Genomic DNA, 22,362 nt, shown 5'->3' with positions numbered 1-22,362 from the left:
AACTTATCTTGTTTAATAACGAGCTCGTAAAGCACGCCACGAACCCATGTGACAACTCGTTTCGCGTAGAAAGTATATGCATGGAGGTAGTAAGTTTCGTCCCCCCGCGGGGGCTCCACTATCATTAAACTAGACACAGTGTGCCTTCAAAGTACATGCGTTGACTTTCTTCACTTCTTTAAAATTTCCATTTACTGCTTTAAAAGACTTTCCTTTGTTCGTACTATTTCCACATATATATTAGTAATTTACAAGATAGTTAGTCGATCATCTGTGTGAATATTTGTGGCGATATGCAACTAATTTTACAAAGTGAAAACTTTAATGCTTCGTAACTTTTGTACGGATCGTGACCGCCACTTTTTTTAAGGTCAAGGTCATTGGCGAGTGGGATCTTAATATGCATAATTACCGAAATATCTTATTTCAAAAAATTCAAGATTTAACAGAAAATCTTTACAAAAACTCTGTGCCAATTTAATGTGTTAATTTACGTGTCTGTCACAGAGGAGAGAAGATAAATCCGATCGCATAATATCTACGTGATACATACTAAACAAGGCTGCTGGCGATTCCTCCATAGCTTGTAACTCAGAAAAAAGAACTTCTGTTCTTAACATTAAAAAATTTAATTATATTATTTGGAAGCAATTCAATATATTAGCTATAAAAATTTAAAAAAAATAAAGATTTCCGTTTAAAAACTTCAAGACGACCTCGATGTGACCTCGATAATCCATTCATCTCAAACAAATCAAAACTGCAGAACATGCGAAAACTGCAGAAATGTGTGGCATCTCCGAATCTTTCAAAGTACAAACAAATAGAAACAATTTTCTTTTTCAGATGTCATCGACTGTTTTGCGATATTTTGAAAAATGGTCAAGTTGCCCTCTTAACAGAGTTTCTAAAAATAAAAAATGTTACAACTCCGAGCCCCCCCCCTTTGAGGATACAAACAAGTTAAATAATTTTTTTTTTATATATTTTTCCCATACTTTCTATACTTTTAATCTTAACTTTAATTTAATTTTAATTTTAAAGTATAAATTAATCAAACAAGATAGTAAAAAATTGATAAAAATAAAATACTAACGAACTATATCATAAATTTTTATGAAGTCAGATTTACATCGGTTATAAAGAATTTTACTTTATATACCTACCCCAAGGGGCCTTAAAGGGCGTTTTGAAGGGACGTACCCAACCCTAATCTCCAATTCATCTACTACCTTACTGTTTCCTCCTTTGGACCAACGGTTTAACGTCTCTTCCGAAAGACGGAGCCCAGTTTTCTCCGCATCTTGCACGGAAGGGCACGGTTTTTTCGGAAAAAAACTTTTCCATGATTCATGGCTCTAGTGAACTCAAACCTGGTTCCTCAGATTACGAGTCTGGCGCTCTACCACTAGACCACACCGCCGCCCTACATCGGTTATATATAGTAATAATTAATTTTATGACTATAATTTCTGACGATTTTAAAATATATTGAAGAAAACTATCCTTAAATTGGTCAGAAAAATCAAGATTCGTTATAAAATATGTAAATAATTTTAAGAATACGTACACTGAGAAACCCAATTAGTTGATAGAAATCAATAATTGATAGAACTCATAAAACATAAATTTTTTTAATATATAACATCTCTTCGATGTGACCATTGAAAAAACTATGAGCCAACTCGCTTTGTCGGATTCACACAGCACTTTTTCGGATTAATCGTCAAGACATTATTAATTTTGACCAACGCTTTTAGTCAGATGATGTAATTTCTGAATTAAATAATTTTTATTTCATTGCGAAAAAATATTACCCCAGCTAGACCATTTCAATGTCACATCGAAGAGATGTTATATATTGCCAGTCTGTCGATTAAGTTGCTTATTTGTTATTCTATACACTGGCGAAGAAAATTCATTATTCTGTTTATTATAGATTTATTTAATTTCAGCTATACAAAGCCATGAAATGGACTTGGTTTACAATATACCTTAAACACACTCATACCAACTTTTTTTAACCTAACGCGTGACATTGTTAATTCCTTATTCCGTACTTTTTATTTTCTTCTAGAAAAACCATCTTTTAATTAAACCCCAACACGCCTAAGCCTATTATTTACACGTTAAACTCACAACCTAAACTCAGAAATACTTGACTTAGTCCGCTTCGGCAGTATCAAGCCAAGAAACGGACATTATACACCTATACACATACACATACCTTTTAACCGCAACGCGCAACAACTAATATTCCCTATATTTCCTTAAATTTTTTCCAAATCTCCTTTAGACGCAAATCTCGCTGTTTCTAAAATAACCTTCCTTACATCCTACTTTTTCTTTATCCCTACCTTTACCTTAATATTACAACTATTTCCTGTTTTTCAACCATATCTTAATATATTAATAATTCTTTACCTTTACCTTCAAATATTGACGCAACTCTCTCATCTTACAATACATATAATAAACTTATGACTAATAACAAATCTCTTGCTACCTAACTAATGCTATCCTATATCCCCAGTCCTTCCGAACTCATCACACCTCCCTATATATGCCCTTGCCTCCTCTTTTTTCTTCTTCCAATAGCATCACTTCCGTGCTCTCGAATCGCTCCGTTTCTCTTCATTATTTGCCAAAATCCTCTACACTGCTTCTTATTCAGTCCTAGTAAATTTCCTCCCAGCTCTTCTTCTCTCGTTCTCACCGAAGCAACATATATTTCCTCCTCGCACGTTCGTTCTCTAGTTATCTTCCCATGCCTCCTATCTACCGTTGCATAATTAATATACCTGGATTCGTCTCCGTGCCATTCAAAGATTCTAATATTTCCAGAAAACTGCTGCGTCCTTTAAACAAGCCTTGCGTGTCCACCTTCTTTTACCTTTCCTTTCCTACAACGCAGACAGGTTTCGCCAGTCCTTGTTCCAGGAATACGCCAATAGCTTTCCTATACCTTTCTTCTTTTCATGTCATCTCTTCTTTATCGTAGGCTTAACCTTTCCTCAGCTATGCTTATCTTCTTTTACTTTCCATTTCCTGGAACGCCTCTAGGCCCGCCCATCCTTGTGTTCTAGCTTTATTTCACCTTTCTTCTTTCCAACTCCATTGACACGGAACTCGAGAGATTTTCTTCCTTCTTCGATAATCCTCTTCACATTTAATTCTCCCTTGTTTCGTATAGCCTCTTCTATAACAGCACTTCTTTCACCTGTCTCTTGTCCTCTCTTCTGTTTTCTATCCTTTACCTCTTTTCCTTTTCTTATTCTTGTCCAATATTTCCTGTCCCAAACTAAGATTCACATGTGTTCTGAGTTCTGAGTTCAACCTGTCATCTTTTTAACTATCTACTTAACCTATACTTAATTCACGACCGAAGGCTTCTTAGCTAATCATTTACCATACAATCTTCTTTACAATCGATCGAAACCTTCCCTACTTTACCTACATACCTTTCCCGCCTATACCGCCCAACCGACTCGTCACCATAACCTCATCCTACCACGGTCTCTAAATACTTTTATATAACTTTTCTCTACTTGCGTCCTACTATCTCCCTTCATTCTCATCGCATCCCCTGCTTACACCCTATCTTTCCAATATTCCTACTTGCCCCATACTAATCTTTAAACCCAGAAACAAAGCTAAAATCACACAACGCACTTTCACCGCTACCATTCACACACGCTCCCTCTAACCAAGTCCCATTATTCTGTTTGTTATACACCGTTGACTGAAGAATCGGTGCTCTATCCTATAGTTGTTATTGCGATAAATATTACCACAGCCCCAGTGGTCGAATTGGCACGACACCCGCACGGTATACGGGAGGTTCCAGGTTCGAACCCTGGCTGGGGTAATATTTTTTTCGCAATGAAATAAAAATTATTTAATTCAGAAATTACATCATCTGACCAAAAGTGTTGGTCAAAATTAATAATGTCTTGACGATTGATCCGAAAAAGTGCTGTGTGAATCCGACAAAACGAGTTGGCTCATAGTTTTTTCAATGGTCACATCGAAAATATGTTATATATTGCCAGTCTGTCGATTAAGTTGCTTATTTGTTATTCTATACACTGGCGAAGAAAATTCATTATTCTGATTATAAATTTTTTTGTTGGCGAGTTTTATTCCGTTAAATTAAATCAATTAATTTCTGCAAATGATTAGGTTGTTTAGAGAAACCAACTTCTTTTGTTGAAAGTATTTTGTTCCCTTAACAAATATTATTTAAATTCGTGTTGTCCAAAACAAAAATTATTGTTGTAGTTGCGATTCGCAGTTAATTCGTAGTTCAACAAATTATTTTTCTTTGTACAACACAATTTACTTTGTTTGTTCGAACAAATAGTCCCCCACTCAGAGAAAAAAGTCGTACCAGCAACCAGAAAGTGGACAAATAGTGTCTCAACTATGTATCATAAAGTTGTAATAACAACAATAAATAAGTTATATAAACTAAAAAAAATATGATAATTTGTAGTAAATCGTTGGATAAACTACAAAAAAAATAGTCGCATTAACGAAAAATATATTGTGTATGCAAAAAGTATGTTGTAGTAACATGAATAGGTAATATTATTGTAGTAATATCAACTAGTTTTTGAAATATAAAGGAAACATAATTTTTGTAGTAAAGGGAACATAATTTTTAGAGTTGTCTAAACAATAATTTTTTATTCGTTAAACTAAAAGACTTAAAAGTAAACATTAAGTAAGAAAGCACTACACAAAAAATTAGAATTTTAACTTAAAAAAGAATTATCATACAGATTTATAATTGAAAATTGAATAATATATATGTCCTTATATTATGATACTTACAATATTTTTATTTGTTACTCATGAGAAATATAATATTGTAAGTATCATATAAGGACATATACATTATTCAATTTTCAATTATAAATATTTATGATATAATTCTTTTTTAGGTTAAAACATATCTGCAGTACACAACACTTTTGCCACAATTTCACAGTAGCTAATTCACGGCGTGCTATCAGTTTATCTAAATTTTTCTTTCGAGACAAGTCTGAATACGTTCTCAAGAGATGCACAGGAGAAGAATACGTTAAAAACAATAAAAAATAGAAGCTGAACCCCACTCATATCAATTTATTGCGTACGGCTCATTACACACAACTGACACAACCTCGGACACAACATATCCTCGAATCCTCGAGGCAAACAAAATACGACAGTATAAAGGTGCGTCCACATTATCGAGCCGTACCTCGATCGCACATGTGAAGAAGTTTGGCTTCTGGAAGTTCAAAGTTGCTTCACTTCAAAAAAATATTTGTTTAAACTGAAAAAATGTTATTGTCATATCTATTTGTATAGAGTCTGTATAACTGTGTAATTATAGTTGAGGCGCTATTTCACTATCAACCAACAGTTGACAAATGTTTGTTTCTGTGACTATATTTTTATAGCATTCAGTACTACTTTAGTTCTTATTACTTTGTAAAACTAGTTGCAAGTACTTAAATTTCAGAGTTGTCAAATTATAGTTGCCACAACTATTTCGTTTTCTCTCAGTGCCGTACGTATTTGGTTGTAGTCGAATTGGATCTTTTGTTCTTTGAACAAAATATTTGGTTCCACATACATATTCTTGCAATAAAATTATTTTGTTCTTTCAACAAAAGTATTTGTTTGCTCATATAGAAACAAATAACTTATGTTGTGTCAACTAAAATTTGGTTATTCCAACCAAATGAGTTTCTCAGTGTTAAATTTAAATTTAAAGAAATAGCTTGTTTATAAACAATTAAATGCGGAACGTTGCTTTGCAGCTACAAAAAAACAATGCAACTTGAGAAATCCAAAACCGATATTAAATTCTTGAAGTATCTGAAGATATTTAATTCTCGGAACGTAGTTAGGGAGAGGCATTTTTTTCCGAGAACAATCAGGAAGAATATCCAGAAAATGTACGTGATTATTGATCGTGTCCGAGAGTGGTGCTCGTGCAACTTTTTCGCAAAAAAAAGTTCTTGACTGTTATGAAAAATCTAGAAAGATGAAAAATGCAAAAATGAAATAAGTTACGATTTAAAAAATCACATCGGTAACTTACTTGGCTAACTTATTATTTTTCGTACTCCACTGTTGCGGTGTGTGTGTGTGTGTGTGTGTGTTCGTGGATCTAAGATCAAGCGGTACGGTGGTACCGTACATAAAAAATGTGAACTCTATGTTCACTATATTACACGGCTATATTCATGCCGTCACGACGTAGTATTACTAACAAGGGAACGTTTGAAACTACTTTACCTATTTTGATGGGCAAAAAATGTATTAAAAAAAGGTTACGGTTTAAATGATCTCTGTAATCGTCTATTTAGATTTTTTTAATGTCATATTTTTGCAAAAATAACATTGACGGGTGGAGGTATGTTAAAAAAATATAACATTTAAAAAAAATCCAAATACACAATTACAAAGATTACTTAATACAGTAACCTTTTTTGTCTAAAACATTTTTTCATATACCTCATGGTTTTAGAGATATTCACTCGTAATCAAATACATAGAATTTCTTTTGAGGGGTTGTTTCAATCCCTAAACATGCTTCGAAGCCGATAAAAAAACGTGTTTGTTATTTTTCTACTCTACAAATCTAAAGTCCATTAAAATCGGTTCCCAGAGACAGTTCCAAACGTTCCCTTGTAAATTTATTTGAAGTTTTTCACGTCAATCAAGCTTTCAATTAAGATATCTCAGAAATTAAAGGCATAATAAAAAATGTACCATTTAGCTTATATAATGTTTATTTACGCAATTACTTTTATTTATGCGTGCGTAAATTGTGACTAGTTTGATTACGATCGGTGCAATCAATCTCAAGATTTCGAAATTTTAACAGCAAAAAAAGTCACTTTTTCGTTAAGCGAGTTCAGATTTCAGTCACACGCACACGAAAGCGAGTTTATTCCTCAAGCTGTAAGCTGCATACTCTCACATACGTGCATATTTGTATGTATGTATGTGAACTCAAGCACGCATACATTTTCCTGTACGTCTTTCAGCGGTCTCACAACTGCATTAAAGCGCATATTTGAATGAATGTGCGATGCACATACGTGTAGGTACGTAATAAGCATGTACACATTGTTCTTTTAACGCGTTCATGGATGACAATACGCTATGCAAGTAGCTTGGACAGCGCCGCTCAACGGCCACTTTCCGAAATGTAGTCTTAACATTTTTAAGCTTGTGATGTAGAAATTGGAAATACAAAGTCTGAATAAGATGTTTATAATAATATCAGAAAAAAATTTGAATTTAAACTGAACTTATTGTAAGAAAAAGATTGCAAGAAAATGGAGAAGTGTTTTTGGAAAATTCTCAAATGGTTTTGCAAATGCAAAAAATACTTTTTCGCATGTTTATTCGTTGTAGCGAATACCTGATATTTTAAAAAAAATAATATGTCGTGATTTATTCCAAAAAGTAGGGGAGACCGGGGCGAAATCATCACTATTTTTTCGGTGCCGATTTTTAACAACAAAACAAATAATTTTAATAAAATGTGGTATACCGTTGTAAAGAGTGACCTTTGGTTACAAAATTTATACGGACGTCGCTTTGTTCGACTGGTATAGTGAAAACGACAAAGATGCAAAAATTAAAATGTCAAAATTGCCCGGGCGGAGTCGTCACTTCATTCTCGGACTAAATTTTGAATGAAAATTCATAATTCCGATCATGAAAAATGATAAGATACATTTTATTAGTTTTTTTTTTTTTAATAGAAAAATGGAAGTATTAATTAAAAACACGATAGCGGAAAATAATTACAAGAAAAGCGCACACACTTATGTGCTCTACGTTCGCACATTTCTCGTCAGCTCTATTCTGTCATCTCTGAGCACACGCAACACATATTATTCAAGTCCTCGCCGGAATCCGACCACTGCTGCTTCTTTGACTTTGATTTTCGCCGGAAGCCTCCATGATATGACTTGGTGACGACTTTGCCGGTCGCCCCGGACACAAGTTTCAAGTTTGGTCGCTCATAAAATATTAGAAATCAATAAAAATAAAAAAACTTTACTGGATTCGTGTTCAACATGTATTGCTCTTTAGAATCACTTACTTTGAGATTCGGAGACACAATAATATTTAAGATATTACAAATTTTTGACGCACAAAAAATTTTACTTTTGATCTTCAAAAACACGTTTACCTCGATAAGAATCACAACATGGCACATAACCTCGCTAAACTCCGTTAGTCACGTGGGCACCATAAGCCGCATCTACAGTATTAATAGTGAGTTCGCACAATATACAGATTTCGAGATAATTGCAATGACGACTCTGTTCCGGTGACGACTTCGCCCCGGTCTCCCCTACTTCTTTCAAAAATTCTTTATCCCTATTGATTACTACATGAATGTAATCGATTTGAATAAACCCAAAAATGACATACATAGGCCGGTATTCATAGTCCGTTCTTATTTCATGACCATCTTAAGATGCTAATACAGTCAGCTTTATTGGCTGGATGGAGTCTTGAGACTGCCTTTGACCAGACTTAAGACAATCTTAAATATAAAATCCGACCATGAATACTAGCCATAGACACTTGGACGTGGGTAAAATATTTATCTTTTTATTTTTAGTTACAATTTTTCCGTCGCTATTAAATTTTAAATAAGGGATTCGAATTTCTTTGAGTTGTATAATCTACAATTTTAATCTCCTTGCAGCTACTAGGGCACTTAATTCCTAATAATTAAATATTCTTACCTTTAATTATAATATCGTCTGGATTACAAGCAAAATATAGTTGCTGAAATTACTAAACCTACTTCGTAAACTTTTAATTTAGTTTGACTTTTAAAACAAGACCTAGCAAAATGGCTTTTATTTGTAGACCATAGCTCATGTTATCGGTTAAAGCACATCGATACTTATTATTTTGAAATTGTTTAGCCAAATCTTCAAAGTTATTCTGTCTCGTCTTACGATGTACTCTATTACTGCATGTCTACCGTATCTCTCAATATGCCAAATAGTGGTTTGTGATTGTCCAACTGAATTGATGAATATTTCTGTCCACTTCGATTTATCCATTAACTGCAGTAATAAGTGAACAAAGAGCATCATATTTAGAAGACCATTCCATGATCTTTAATTTAATTTTTGAATAACATGAAGCAATTTCGTATAGATGATATGTTTGTAAATCCTTCCATGATAGTAATTCAAATAATTTCTCAAGAATACTTCTAAATGTTGTAAGTTGTAATATTTCTTCTCCAGATGTTTTCACGTATTTCTCGTTCTGTTAAACATTTCTTTCCAGCCCTAAATAATTCAGTCATTGAACAATTCAAATGTAAATGCTCTTCTAATTTTATATCATGTATTTTACAATTTTTATTGTTTGATAAATTTTCAATAATTCTTCCCTTCTATTCGAAAAGTTCTACAATCCGCCGACCTTCTGCATATTTCTTTAATTGTTCATTGAACGGTTATTGAACAGTCTATTCCAAATCATTGGTGAGTCTGTTTTTGATAATATATTTTCTATATTTATATGTAAGTATACAAACAGAAGCTGCATGTTTGCAGAATCCTTTTCCTCCTTTGCAACTGTATCGTTTATTATTCGATCTAAATTCAACTAAATAGTATTTAAACAAAAATTACATGAAAAGGTACACATAAAAATAAATCTTAACAAAAATTGATTAAAACTCTGAATAAGTAATATTTACTTCGCCAGTCAATAATTAACTTAATTAGCAGTAAAGACTTTAATCGACCTTACTGGCAATGATTATAATCGTCATGACAATACGACCATTAGTTTTGGTCAAATTAATCGTCAAGACTTTCCACCATGGATTTTGATCCTTCTAAATTGATGTAATTTTGATGCTTATATTATAAGCATTTTATTAAAATAATAATTTATATTGCAAAAAAATTTATTAATTTTTTAAGGTCATGTTTAATTAGTCAAGTTTTGTTAATACTGTATTCAAGTGTACATCAGAATTATTTTCCAGATTATTTATCAAGTATATTTATCTTATCTCTATTGTTTATAAAAGAAGTATATAAAAAGTAGACCCAAATGAGAAACTCATCGCAGCTCGATGAAATTTGGCAGGAACGTTCATATCAGCTTCAAAATGATGCCAGAGAAAGAATTTTCGTTGACATTTGTCTAGAAAAAGTGGTGCGCGCGATAAAAATGGTGAAACGCGCAAAAAGAATCGCAAAAAAGACGATAAATGTGATTGTGAACAGCACCAGCGTGAAAAGGTAAAAAAATCAACTTTTCGGCAATAATAATAAAGTGGGGGCATTCGCCATATATACAGTGTCCCATTTCAAATGATCCAGACAACTATCTCGAAAAATATGGAAAATATGGAAAAACGTTTTAGAGAAAAGTTGTAAAATATCAAGGAGAACAAATAATGGTAAAACCTTTTCTTAAAAAAGGCATGTAGTTGCATATTGGAAATTACATTACTTTTTTGCAAAGCAACACTGTGTTTTCTTTACACCGATTGATTCATCTTATTATTCTGTGTACATAAAAGTATTAAGGTACAGTTACCAAAAAATAAATAGTTTACAATATATTTTATTATACTTTAAGTATGTCAAAATGTGCCAGAATAAAATATAAAATATCTCATAAACTATTGATTTTTTTATAACTCTACCTTAATACTTTTATATGTAGATAGAATCATGTTATATAAAAAAATGACAATGACCGTGGTTGCTCTAACTTCCGCCAATTTTGAGATATCGGGTTATTTATAATTCTATTATATTCTTCAGTCTTTTCTATCTCTATTTCATATATAATTCTTTAACATTTGGTTGATTTAAACCAGCTCTATACGTGATCAAAGGTCCATAATTGTTTTAGAAATGTCTGTGGTATATAGCTATAACTTTCGCCAATTTTGAGATATCGGGCTATTTATAATTCTATTATATTCTTCAGTCTTTTTTCTACCCTTATTTCATATATAATTCTTTAAGATTTGGTAGATTAGACCCAGTTTTATACACGATCAAAAGTCCATATGCATGCAAAGTCCATATACATATATGTATGAACCATGTAGCCTGAACTCCCAAAGTCAACATCGATTTGACATTGCATGGATTGTAAAACCTCACTTGTGTTACTAAGCCGACCCTCCATCAATTCATAAAAAGGTTAAATTTAAAATTTAAATAAGTGTATAGATTAGAAACTTGCATATTGCTTCCTCATCATTACAGATGGTTACCATTGCTCTTATTTTATTTTGCTCATAAAGCTTCTTCTATAAGGAGGCCAAACTAATAAATACTAATAATAATTATGCATCAAATAAAATACAAGCTTCCTCATAAGAGGAGCTTTATGAGAGAAATAAAATAGGAGCAATGGTATAGTGATCTGTAATAATGAAGAAGCAATGTGCAAGTTTCTAATTTGCACACTTTTCCGTTTTTGGCTTCCCCCCTCCCAGGGTTTCTCTTAAAACTATTCCTAATATACAACAATTTATTATATCATATATTTCTTCGTACATTAGAAACATGAAAACTATTAAATAGTTTTTTTTGTCCTTTTAATACATTTTTTTCTAAAAAGGTTTAATTAAATCCCTTGAAATCCATTCTTATTATTACAACCATATTCTGACCAATTTTTTTTTTTTTACTTTATGGGAGTATGCAAACGCGCGTATGCCATGCATAACTGCAGATTTTCATTTTGTTCTTATAGATTTCTTTTGTTTTAAATATATATTATTGAATAGTCAGAATGGTTGTATTAACAATTAACACATTAGTTTACATTTGTAAAGTTAAACAAATTGACTTAAAAGACTCTTAAAGAGATACAATTTTTATATTTATCTTCTTGAAAAATTGTAAAGTTTAATTTGATATAAAAGTTTTATTCCAAACTATAAATTGCCAAAAATTATAAATACTTTAGCAACAAAATTCAAAGAAACATATAGCCAAAATGATATTTCTGATAATTCTGCAATATCTTTGATCCTTAGAACATCTTTGATTGTCATCTTATAGTAAACATTTGATTACACAGTTCAACAAAAAGTGATTTTTTTTCGAGCTTAAAAATGAGAATACTTGTAATTTTTAGGCGTTGACGCACAATCCCATTTAGCAAATTGTTCTATTACATCACAATTTTGAGAAATTTGCGATTAAAGTAAAGCAACAGGGCTATTTTTGTGTATGTTATCATATTATACTACAATAAGTGACGTGTTGAAGAAATTTTATTGCAATCAAAATTAATTATATTACTAGGACTTTTACCCCTTAAAAAGTTTGTTGTGCTGATTATAGTATAGTTCAAAAGAACATATTTATGATTAAAGTAAGGTTTATTACATAAACTATAAACGATCTACCAAATATTTTTTTAATTAATAAATATCTATTTAATAAATAAATAAATAAAAACTATAGGAAACAATTTTGCTTTGTTTTTGTACAATATTTGTATTAAGTATTTTTAATTAAAAATTTTTTTTTCTATTTTTCAAATATTTGTTAGTTTTCTAAAAAGATAATTTTTGTTAAAGGATAACATATTTTGATTTTATTTGTATTATTAGCTTATAATTTCATAAAAACAGCTGATGGCTTTTTTAAAGGCATGTTGTGTTAAAAGAGCCAAATTCTCTATTTAAAAAAAAAAGGTGATTAAAATCTGTTAACGACTTTTTTTATTCATATTATAGATAAATAAGTATACTTAAGTTAGAAAGCGGTTTTATTTTATTAACACTAAATTAAATATTTTTTTTCATATTTTAAAAAATATATTAGCTCTTTCATGCTCACTCTCCTTTAATATTTGTTTGACCTTGGGTGTAGACGTCAAGATTATGTGAAAGTCATTTTTATTTTTTTAAATAAAAACCTCTATATTTTATTGTATCATCTTTTTCTACTAATTAATTTCAACAACTTTTGTCTGAAACACTTTTTTATTTGCCAAATATTTTTTAAGATATTCAAGGAGAACATGGTAACTTTTTTTAATAGATATTTAGCTTACAATATTTCTATTTAGTTCACGATAATTATTTGTCGGAGGAAAAAGAGGTACAGAACTTTTTGACTTATGGGGATGCTGAAGACAGGTCTGTTTTACCGCGATATTTTCAGACACACAAATCTTTTGATTGATTTCACCGAATTAAAAATTTTTTGTCCAGAATTAAAGTATGGACGATAACGAAGACAGCAGGCACCAATTACGTATGAAAAACGAAAAAAAAAATAGAAAATTACAGTTTTATTTTCGATTCTGCGGTCGACTCATGACAACATTTGCTGCACATAAAAGTTTTAGACTGTGTACGTATACAAAAACCTTGCAGCCGTCACGGAAATACAATAAAGAAGAATCCTGTGCTTGCAGAAATGAGCTGCGAGCTTTAGTATAAGAGAAAAGTATGTTAGAAAATTTCATATGCACATGTTACGCGTCTCCCCGAATTCAGCCAAAAACATACGGATCAGTATAACGGGTGTGTGTGAAGCTAGCGTCTCATTTTGCGGAAACTCACAAATTATTGAGAGTTCTGACTTCCTTTTCAATAGTTCTAGAGTTTCTGCTAGTTTAAACAAATAGTACTGGCTTTTAAAGCCAAAAAACGCGTCAGTACAAACTGAGACGCTAGGTTCACGCAGCGTCTCACTTTGTCCTACACAAGTTCCACTACTGTATCTCATCAGATTTTGCGAGATCTATAGTTCTGTAACAGTTCTATAAAGAGTTCTGCCATATAAAAGCAAAAAAATTAATTATAAGGTACTAAAAAAAATTACAATGTAACGAGTATACCGAGTTGAGACGCCAGTTGAAATCTCGGAGTTCCGATTTATGTAAAATATTTTTCGAGTAGTTCTGAGCATATTGAAGCATTTCTTAAAGAGTTCCGAGCGTTAGAATATGTGTTATATTTTAAAAAATTAATATTAACCGAAAAGTAATCATGACGGAAAACGATTAAACGCTAAGCGAAATCTCGGAGTTCTGGCTTATATAAAATATTTTTCGTTTAGTTTATAGAACTCTTTATAGAACTGTTACAGAACTATAGATCTCGCAAAATCTGATGAGATACAGTAGTGGAACTTGTGTAGGACAAAGTGAGACGCTGCGTGAACCTAGCGTCTCAGTTTGTACTGACGCGTTTTTTGGCTTTAAAAGCCCGAACTATTTGTTTAAACTAGCAGGAACTCTAGAACTATTGAAAAGGAAGTCAGAACTCTCAATAATTTGTGAGTTTCCGCAAAATGAGACGCTAGCTTCACACACACGTATAACGGGTAGCCCTAGAGCAGGCGCTCTGTATGTATGTGTAAGAATCGGTGAGCACTTCTTTATCGACGCTGGTCGAGTTTGCCTGCGCTCTGTATATAGGGGAGACCGGGGCTAAAACGTCTACCGGGTAAATACGTCTAATCAAATATCTCGGAACCTGTATATTGTGCGAACTCGCTATTAACATTGTAAACACTGCTTATGGTACCCATGTGGCCTACGGAGTTTCGGCAGGTTACCTGCCGTATTATGATTTTTACGAGGGCAAACGTATTTTCGGAAAGTGAAAGTTACATTTTCTGCGCGTGGAAATTTTGTAACATCTGCAATAATATTTGCTCTCCAACGTGATTATAAAGAGTAATGCATGCTGAACACGAATCCAGTGTAGTTTTTTCATTATCGTTGATGTCTAATATTTCGTGGGCGATCAAACCTGAAACTTGTGTTTAAGGCTAATCCGTCCGGGTGCATTTTTAAGGCATTTCCAGGCTCACTGTATATGGAATATGGATGAGACGAGAATTACAACCGTTCAGACACCGAATAGAGTCATCGGACGTCGAGGAGTGAAACAAGTCGGGCGAGTGACTTCTGCGGAAAGAGGAACCCTCGTAACTATTTTTTAATAATGTTTCGCATAAAAATTTTAAATAAATTATATTTTTCTCTTAAAAAACAATTATTAAAATGTATCTTATCATTTTTCAGGATTAGATGTACGTATATGTATTGAAAATGCAGTGCAGACGGTTATACCCCGGCATTTTTGAGATTTCAATTTTTCCATCGTTTTCATTTTTGCTCTATACCGGTTAAACAAAGCAACGTAAACAAAAATTTCCTATATAAATTTTGTAGCTAAAGGTTCATTCTTTACAGTGGTATACCACATTTAACTACAATTATTTATTTTGTTGTTAAAAATCGGCACCGAAAGAAAACGGACGGTTTAGCCCCGGTCTCCCCTATGTGTAAGAATCGGTGAGCACTTCTTTATCGACGCTGATCGAGTTCGCCCGCGATTCCAGCATCCCCTTAACATGGTCTCAAAAATATGCTGTTGTAATAAAATCGCAACTTTTGTAAACACTTGTGTCTACATGACAGCTCCAAAGAGATTTCAAGGTCAACAAGTTAAAATGAGACTTCGTCATATTTTTGAGACCAAATCAAGTCAAAAAGTCCTGTACCACTTTTTCCTCCGATAAACAATTATCGAGATATTATAAGCTAAATATTGAAAAAGTTATCAAGTTTTCCTTAAAAAATATTAGACAAATAAAAAATATTTCAAACAAAAGTTCTTCAAATTAATTAGTAGAAAAAGATGGTACAATAAAAAATAAGAACAAAAATGAATTTTGCTCGACCTAACTGGCCAAATTTATTAAAAAATAAGAGTTTTCATTTAAAAAATTGCAAGTGACTTTTACACGACCTTGACAGTTGCACTCAAGATCAAACAAATATTACTATGTTATGTGCCATTTGAAACCCTTCAACTTTTATCTGATATGCAAATTTTTTTTGTGTGATGCGTACTTTCAGACATAACAGTTTGTAACACCGTTAATTATTCATCCCATATATGTTCCTGCTGATAACATATATTAACACAATATACATATAAGAACAATGAGAATTTCATATAGAATTATGAGCAAGGACGTAGCGGTCTTCTTCCAATTTTTTTGTCTCTCTTATTCTCCAGTTATCAGCGTCTAAAGTCTTCAGCACCACTACGCTAAGTAGAAACATGCTAATTACTTGAGTTTTTCAAATCCCTCGTTGTTTGATCAGGAAAGAACATGCAATATGTTTGTGAAAGGATCACTCTGATCTAGTATTATTATTTTGTACTTAAACTATACCTTTATATTTAAATATTATATATTTATTATTCTTACAGGAAATTAATCAGTGTTGTCACACTAATTATTCGCATCTATATCGCAAGTATACATCTATTGACGTAATATAAGTTTTTAGCAAAGATATTTACATCCAGTTTCAATTATGTAATTAGTGCAATTATATAATGATTTTTTCGATATTGATTTTCTCGTTCAAAGTACATTCATACTGAGTATTCGTGGAAATAATAAGATTAATAAGAATCATGAAACATTATCCCCTATGGACAATGCAAATCCATTTAGGCCCCACTATAAATGTTAAATTTAATTCAATTGTCCTCATTCATATATATTAAAGGTATTAAAGGTATAAATTAACTTAAATTTGTATTCAAATCGCTAGACGAGCAAAGAAATAACGTCTATTAAGTTATCCCCTTCACTAGCGCTAAATAAATTCTAACATATTACAAAATTAGGTGCTAATTAGATGCTAATTGAATGTAAGTATTCAAAGCATTTAGAAGAAAATGAGATATATGTATAATAGAGGAAAAGCTGATTTAACAAGTTGGTTCTCCCCTATATGTAAAAATATATATCCAATATATAAATTTAAAAAAACAAACAGAATTAGAAGCTAATTAAGTGATCTAAAAAACGACCAAGATATACCAAAAATATTACTACAGTATTTTGCTTCCTCATAGAGATAGAGGAAGCTTTGTTTTCGTTTAAAAAAAAATTTTTTTTTGTTTTTCTAAATGTGTTCAGAATGTTCTAAAACGTCGAAAAATTGCAATTTTAAAAAATGTCTGTATGTATGTATGTGTGTGTGTATGTGTGTATGTGTGTGTGTATGTGCCAAATTTACCGAAATTTCTATAACTCCAGAACTAATCAATCAAATCTTAACGAATTATATATGAAATAGAGGTAGAAGAAACTGAAGAATATAACAGAATTAATAAAAATTGCTAGGGTTCTTTTTTAAAAAAATTTTGAATTTTTGCTTTGTTGACCGTTAATGCTCTAACTTCCGTAATTTTTTAGATATCGAAGTGCACTTTTTTTTAATTGATAGAGTATCATGTAAGGAAGGTTGGGATTGAATTTGGCAATGATCGGTAAAGCGGTTCTTTTTTAATAAAATTTTGAATTTTTGTAGAAATGTTCGTTTATGCTTTAACTTCAGTCTTTTCTACCCCTATTTCATATATAATTCTTTAAGATTTGGTTGATTAAATCCAGCTTTATACGCGATCAATGCTCCCTAATTTAAAAAAAAATGTCTGTAATAGCTCTAACTTCCGCAAATTTTAAGATAACGGTCTATTTTTAATTTTATTATATTCTTCAGTCTTTTCTATTTCTATTTCATATATAATTCTTTAAGGCTGGTATTCATAGTCGGGTGTCTTATATCCAAGATCGTCTTAAGTATAGTCTTAAGGCGTCATCAGGTAATCAGAGGGCCGTATTAGCATCTTAAGACATCACTTCCTCTATGAGGAAGCCAAGTGCAAATTTCTAATTTGCAAAATTTTTATTTTAAATATTGTTATATTATGAAAATCAACAAACCTGACCCCTATACGTGATAGTTCATAGTAAAATATTATCTCAAAATCTCGGGTGGGGGAGCTTATTGAGGCACAGTGCCAGTGGCTCAAGGGGCAGAGTAGATCATTGGTTATAAGTTATAACTACGCAACTATTAAGTTTTAGAAACTCGCTCTGTAAGCACATAGATTATGATTTGTGTCACTACACGTTAGACTAGTGACCGATACGCCACCGATGGGTGTATACGTGTGACAGAGGTCCTGTAGTAAAGTAAATAGGAAATTTTTTTCCGATATTGTATTTGTTTTGTACTTTTGTATTATTTTTGTGTGAATTCTAATGTAGTTTAGCATTTTTAGTGTCTTTACAGATTTGTTTACAACTGTGTGTACGTGAATTCACTAAATGTTTCATACATTTTTTGTATTTTTATTTATAAGTTCTATAAGGTACTAATGGAGCACATTGGATCAACGGTCGGTGGGGCTCAGTGAATCACAATCCACTGTGAACCAATGTGACCCGCACACTTTTTTATAGATTTTGGATTAAAATTTAATGCTTTCTTTTACTAGGACAAAGATGCCGCGAAACAGAGTCAGAAAGACATAGGATTAACTATAGTTTAGGATTAAAACATATACAAGAGAGATGTTTCTCTTAGAATTTACCTTGAAAATCATGGTAGTTGTGGGACAACATGTACTACAAAAAATTTTATGCTAGCTATTCTGATTAATATCTACCATAATAAAAAATATTAATATCTATTACATTAAAATATAAAATATGATGAATTTGATGAGTTTGATGAATTTTACTAAACTATATCTAGAAAATTTCAATAATTTTTCAAAAATTACCAATCTGCTCGGTAATTTTTATCACGTTATTTGTAAAATATCTTTTGTATATTTCAAAAATTCCTTGGTTGCCAAGTTGTCTCAAGTTTGCAGTGATTTTAACGGCAAAATATAACGAAAAATTAACCAATTTAGGATTAACTAGTTTTTTAAATTAGATATATTTATCTTTATTTATTTAAAATCCCATGATTAACTGAATCCTGTAATGATTTATTGTGACCCATGCTCTGATCCACTGTGACTCATGCCGGGGGTACAGATGGTTCAATTGACATAGTTTCGAAAAAATATATACAGTAAAAAATAGTCTAGTAATATTTATTTTTCAACTCTGAAATATATTACTTTAGACAATGACCATTAAAAAAAAAGTAGTTGTAAATGCCAAAAATTATGAAGATATGTTCACTGAAAAAGTGTGCAAGTAGAAACTTGCACATTGCTTCTAAGTGTGCAAGAAGAAACTCTCCAAAATAAATAATGTGACAATAAAAATGTCTCAAAACTATCGTATCTCAAAATTAAATTTTCAAAAATTTTAAATTTTTTTTAACTTAATCAAAAAATGTTTTTATGTATTAAGAACTCTAGATATTCGCAAAATGAAGCTTTTAAGCCGTTAAGAACTATTCGGTCTTGAAGTTAAGTGTGAAGTTAGCACCCCATTTTTTAATTACACTATTATAGACACCACAAACGCGCGCTTCGCGCGCGCTATTTAGTTTTAACATTATGCAATTACTATTACACTATTAACTTCTTGATACACACAACTGTCAAAATATACGATGACAGCTGCAAATGAAGTAAGCGCAGCGAGAGAACCAATTGGCATCGCGGAAAAGCGGCAACAAAAAACCGAGATATTCGAGTATCGACTTAACATGCCTTTTTTAGAAAGGATTTTTCGTATTAATTAATCACCGAAACTCTTTTTATAAACATAAAAATACTCCTGTACTCTTCGAAAAAAAGCTGAAACTTTAAACTCATCTCTTTTGACCAACAAATCTCCCCGAACGTGAGCACCATCATACTTGCAAGAGTACCAGCCGAAGGGGATGAGCAAGAAAATCTCATTGTGCATATTTCGAAAGCATATAAATTAGGGAACATTTTAAGACTAAAACCAATTCGCTGTCTGTATTTTAACTGATACTTTACTCTTGCACATATAGGGTGTTCACGTTTGGGTCGGCCGAAGGGGATAAACACGAAAATCTTATTGTGCATATTTTGAAAGCACATAAATTGAGGAACATTTTAAGACTAAAACCAATTCGCTATCTATATTTTAACTATTTTTACACTTTACTCTTGCACGTATGGGGTACTCACGTTTGGGTCGGCCAAAGGGAATGAGCACGAAAATTTTATTGTGCATATTTCGAGAGCACATTACTGGAGAAACATTTTAAGACAAGAATTATTTCGCTTTCTGTATTTTAACTGGCACTTTACTCTTACATCAGTAGTGTATAGATCTTTTTTGGCGTATATCTTTTAAACTATTACAGATAGATTAATTTTGTTTAAGGCATTTGAAAGCACATAATTCTAGCATACTGAGTTATTTATTTTATATGTAATTTTAATGAGTGGGGGTGCTAGTTTACGAAGCCAGCATCTCCACTTTCAATTGTGATTTCCTGCGAAACCGCTCGAGCACAAAAATCGTGAATAGAGCACATAATTAGCACATAAAGAGCTGATTAGAGACTTAATTTCTGCATATGTGTTATTCCGGTTTTTTGTGGAGGAGGGTGCTAACTTAACAGACATAATAAAATTAAGTAAAAATAAGGTTTTAAAAAAAATTTCATCATTTATCGATCTATTTACAAACTTGAAACATTATAAATAATGCCATGATAGGTATGTTTTGTTAAGTAAAATCTACTGTAAATTGATAAAAATATTTACTAAAATATTTAAAATTTCCCATATGTCTCTTTAACGCGAACGTAAAGAAATGAGTAAGATCTTTCTTCTTGTATTAAACCAATTGAGAGATCGAAACACTGGCTAGTACATTTGCTTTATGGAATTCTTTGCAAGAAACGAGCGAATATTTAAGCGGTAAAGTAAAATACACTAAACAAGGAGCTAATTACGACGTTAATAACGTGCATATCTCACGGAAAGTAGGACAACTACGAAAATAACATGTGTTTGAGTATAGTTCGCATTAAATCAACTTCTACAGTGTACGTTTGTTACGTAAACGTTTCAACAAAGATTGCAAAGATTCGCAATTGGTAGCGTAGTTAAAAGAATCTCCGTGAAAAGATCTCGCAAGTTTAATCTCGTGTCGTCGCACATCATTACGAAGGTCGTTCGTACAAAATTTCATCGCAGTTCATAAGACGAATCGATCTGTTAATATGATTTCTAGATAATTAGATTAAATTTAATATTTTAAAGTTTTTGCTTGAAATCACCAAGACGAAATCTTCTAAATTTTGCAGTGGGGTATAATACAATATACATATATATTGTATTAAAATAACACTTTTATTTTTCTACAAGCGTATACACCTGACATTTCCTTCTTTCTTTCTTTTTTTTATAACTTTACATTTCTTATAAACGTTCGCTCTTTGCTCAAGATAGGTTCGCGATAACGCCGTTGTTGTCGTTCGAAACACGTCAAATCATTGCGCGCACTCGATTGCAGACAAACATTAGAATTGATTTACCTGGGGAATATTTGCGTTAAGCTGGCGATTCAAGGCGTCTCGTTCCTTCTCGACCTCCGCCAATCGCGCCTCCATCTCCTGCAGCCGCTCTTGGTGCTCGCGCATCGATTCCATCATCTTGTCACGCTCGTCCAGCATTTGAACCATCAGTTGTTCGATATTCCCATCCTCGCCAGAGAATTGCGAGCTCCGCTGGCTCATGCTGTCCTCCGCGATTGTCGGCATCACGTCACACATCATATTCCACATTTTGCACGTTGTACGTTGCTGCTGTCGTCGTCACGGCGCGGTCGTTCTCCGCGCACGTCGAGATTATTATATTATTTCTTTATTATTCACACCCCGGAAGCAATGGATCTGCGAAAGAATTACCGGTGAATTACACGCACGCGCCGCTAACCGCCACGCGCATTCGTAGCGCGTGATACAAGCACAAAATGATGTGTTCACGTAGTATGCACACGCGAGCGCACGTACTCACATGCAACCTACACTTACGTACATCTACACACACCTATACTCGCATACAACGCACGCACGCATACACGCACACACACGCACGCGCGCACGCACAATGTACAAAATCACAAACGAGAAAGCGAAAATAAGCAATAATTCTTGTGCGCTTCTCTAATATCTCTTTTTAACTGTTTCCTCTCTTTCTTTCCATCTCTTCCTCTTCTCTCCTCTCACCCATTTGTCGCATTCTAGACGCCCGCACCCGCGATTGTACCTCACATATCTATTTTTTTTCGCGTCACACGATCTCACAACAACATCGACGCATCGCGTAATTATTCAAAATAGATTCCACCTAATTCCGATCGTGTGTAAAAAATAATATAATTGTAGCAAAACTCGCCAACTTTGATTTCGCAAACGCATTTACATCTTCCTGTTTGTTGCCTATCCTCCTTCGTTGGCCTTAGTCAATAATCTCTCTCTCTCTCTCTCTCTCTCTCTCTCTCTCTCTCTCTCTCTCTCTCTCTCTCTCTCTCTACT

The 22,362-nt window shown here is 32.6% G+C and overlaps 1 protein-coding gene across 1 annotated transcript in view; it reads right to left on the bottom strand.

Annotated features, from left to right (window-relative positions):
* The window catches only part of LOC112453052 (liprin-alpha-1), a 129,122-nt gene that overhangs the window by 104,229 nt on the left and 2,531 nt on the right, over window positions 1-22,362 (bottom strand). The window contains exon 2 of the mRNA XM_025013595.1: window positions 21,361-21,717. Within this exon, the coding sequence (XP_024869363.1) occupies window positions 21,361-21,609 (249 nt within the window). The 5' untranslated portion in view covers window positions 21,610-21,717. The remainder of the gene's footprint in view (window positions 1-21,360; window positions 21,718-22,362) is intronic.

Source organism: Temnothorax curvispinosus, unplaced genomic scaffold (assembly GCF_003070985.1).
Source record: "Temnothorax curvispinosus isolate PA1 unplaced genomic scaffold, ASM307098v1 QBEX01003965.1, whole genome shotgun sequence".
Taxonomy (NCBI): domain Eukaryota; kingdom Metazoa; phylum Arthropoda; class Insecta; order Hymenoptera; family Formicidae; genus Temnothorax; species Temnothorax curvispinosus.
The sequence above is the reverse complement of the archived record's forward strand: the minus strand, read 5'-3'. Positions and strand labels throughout refer to the sequence as shown.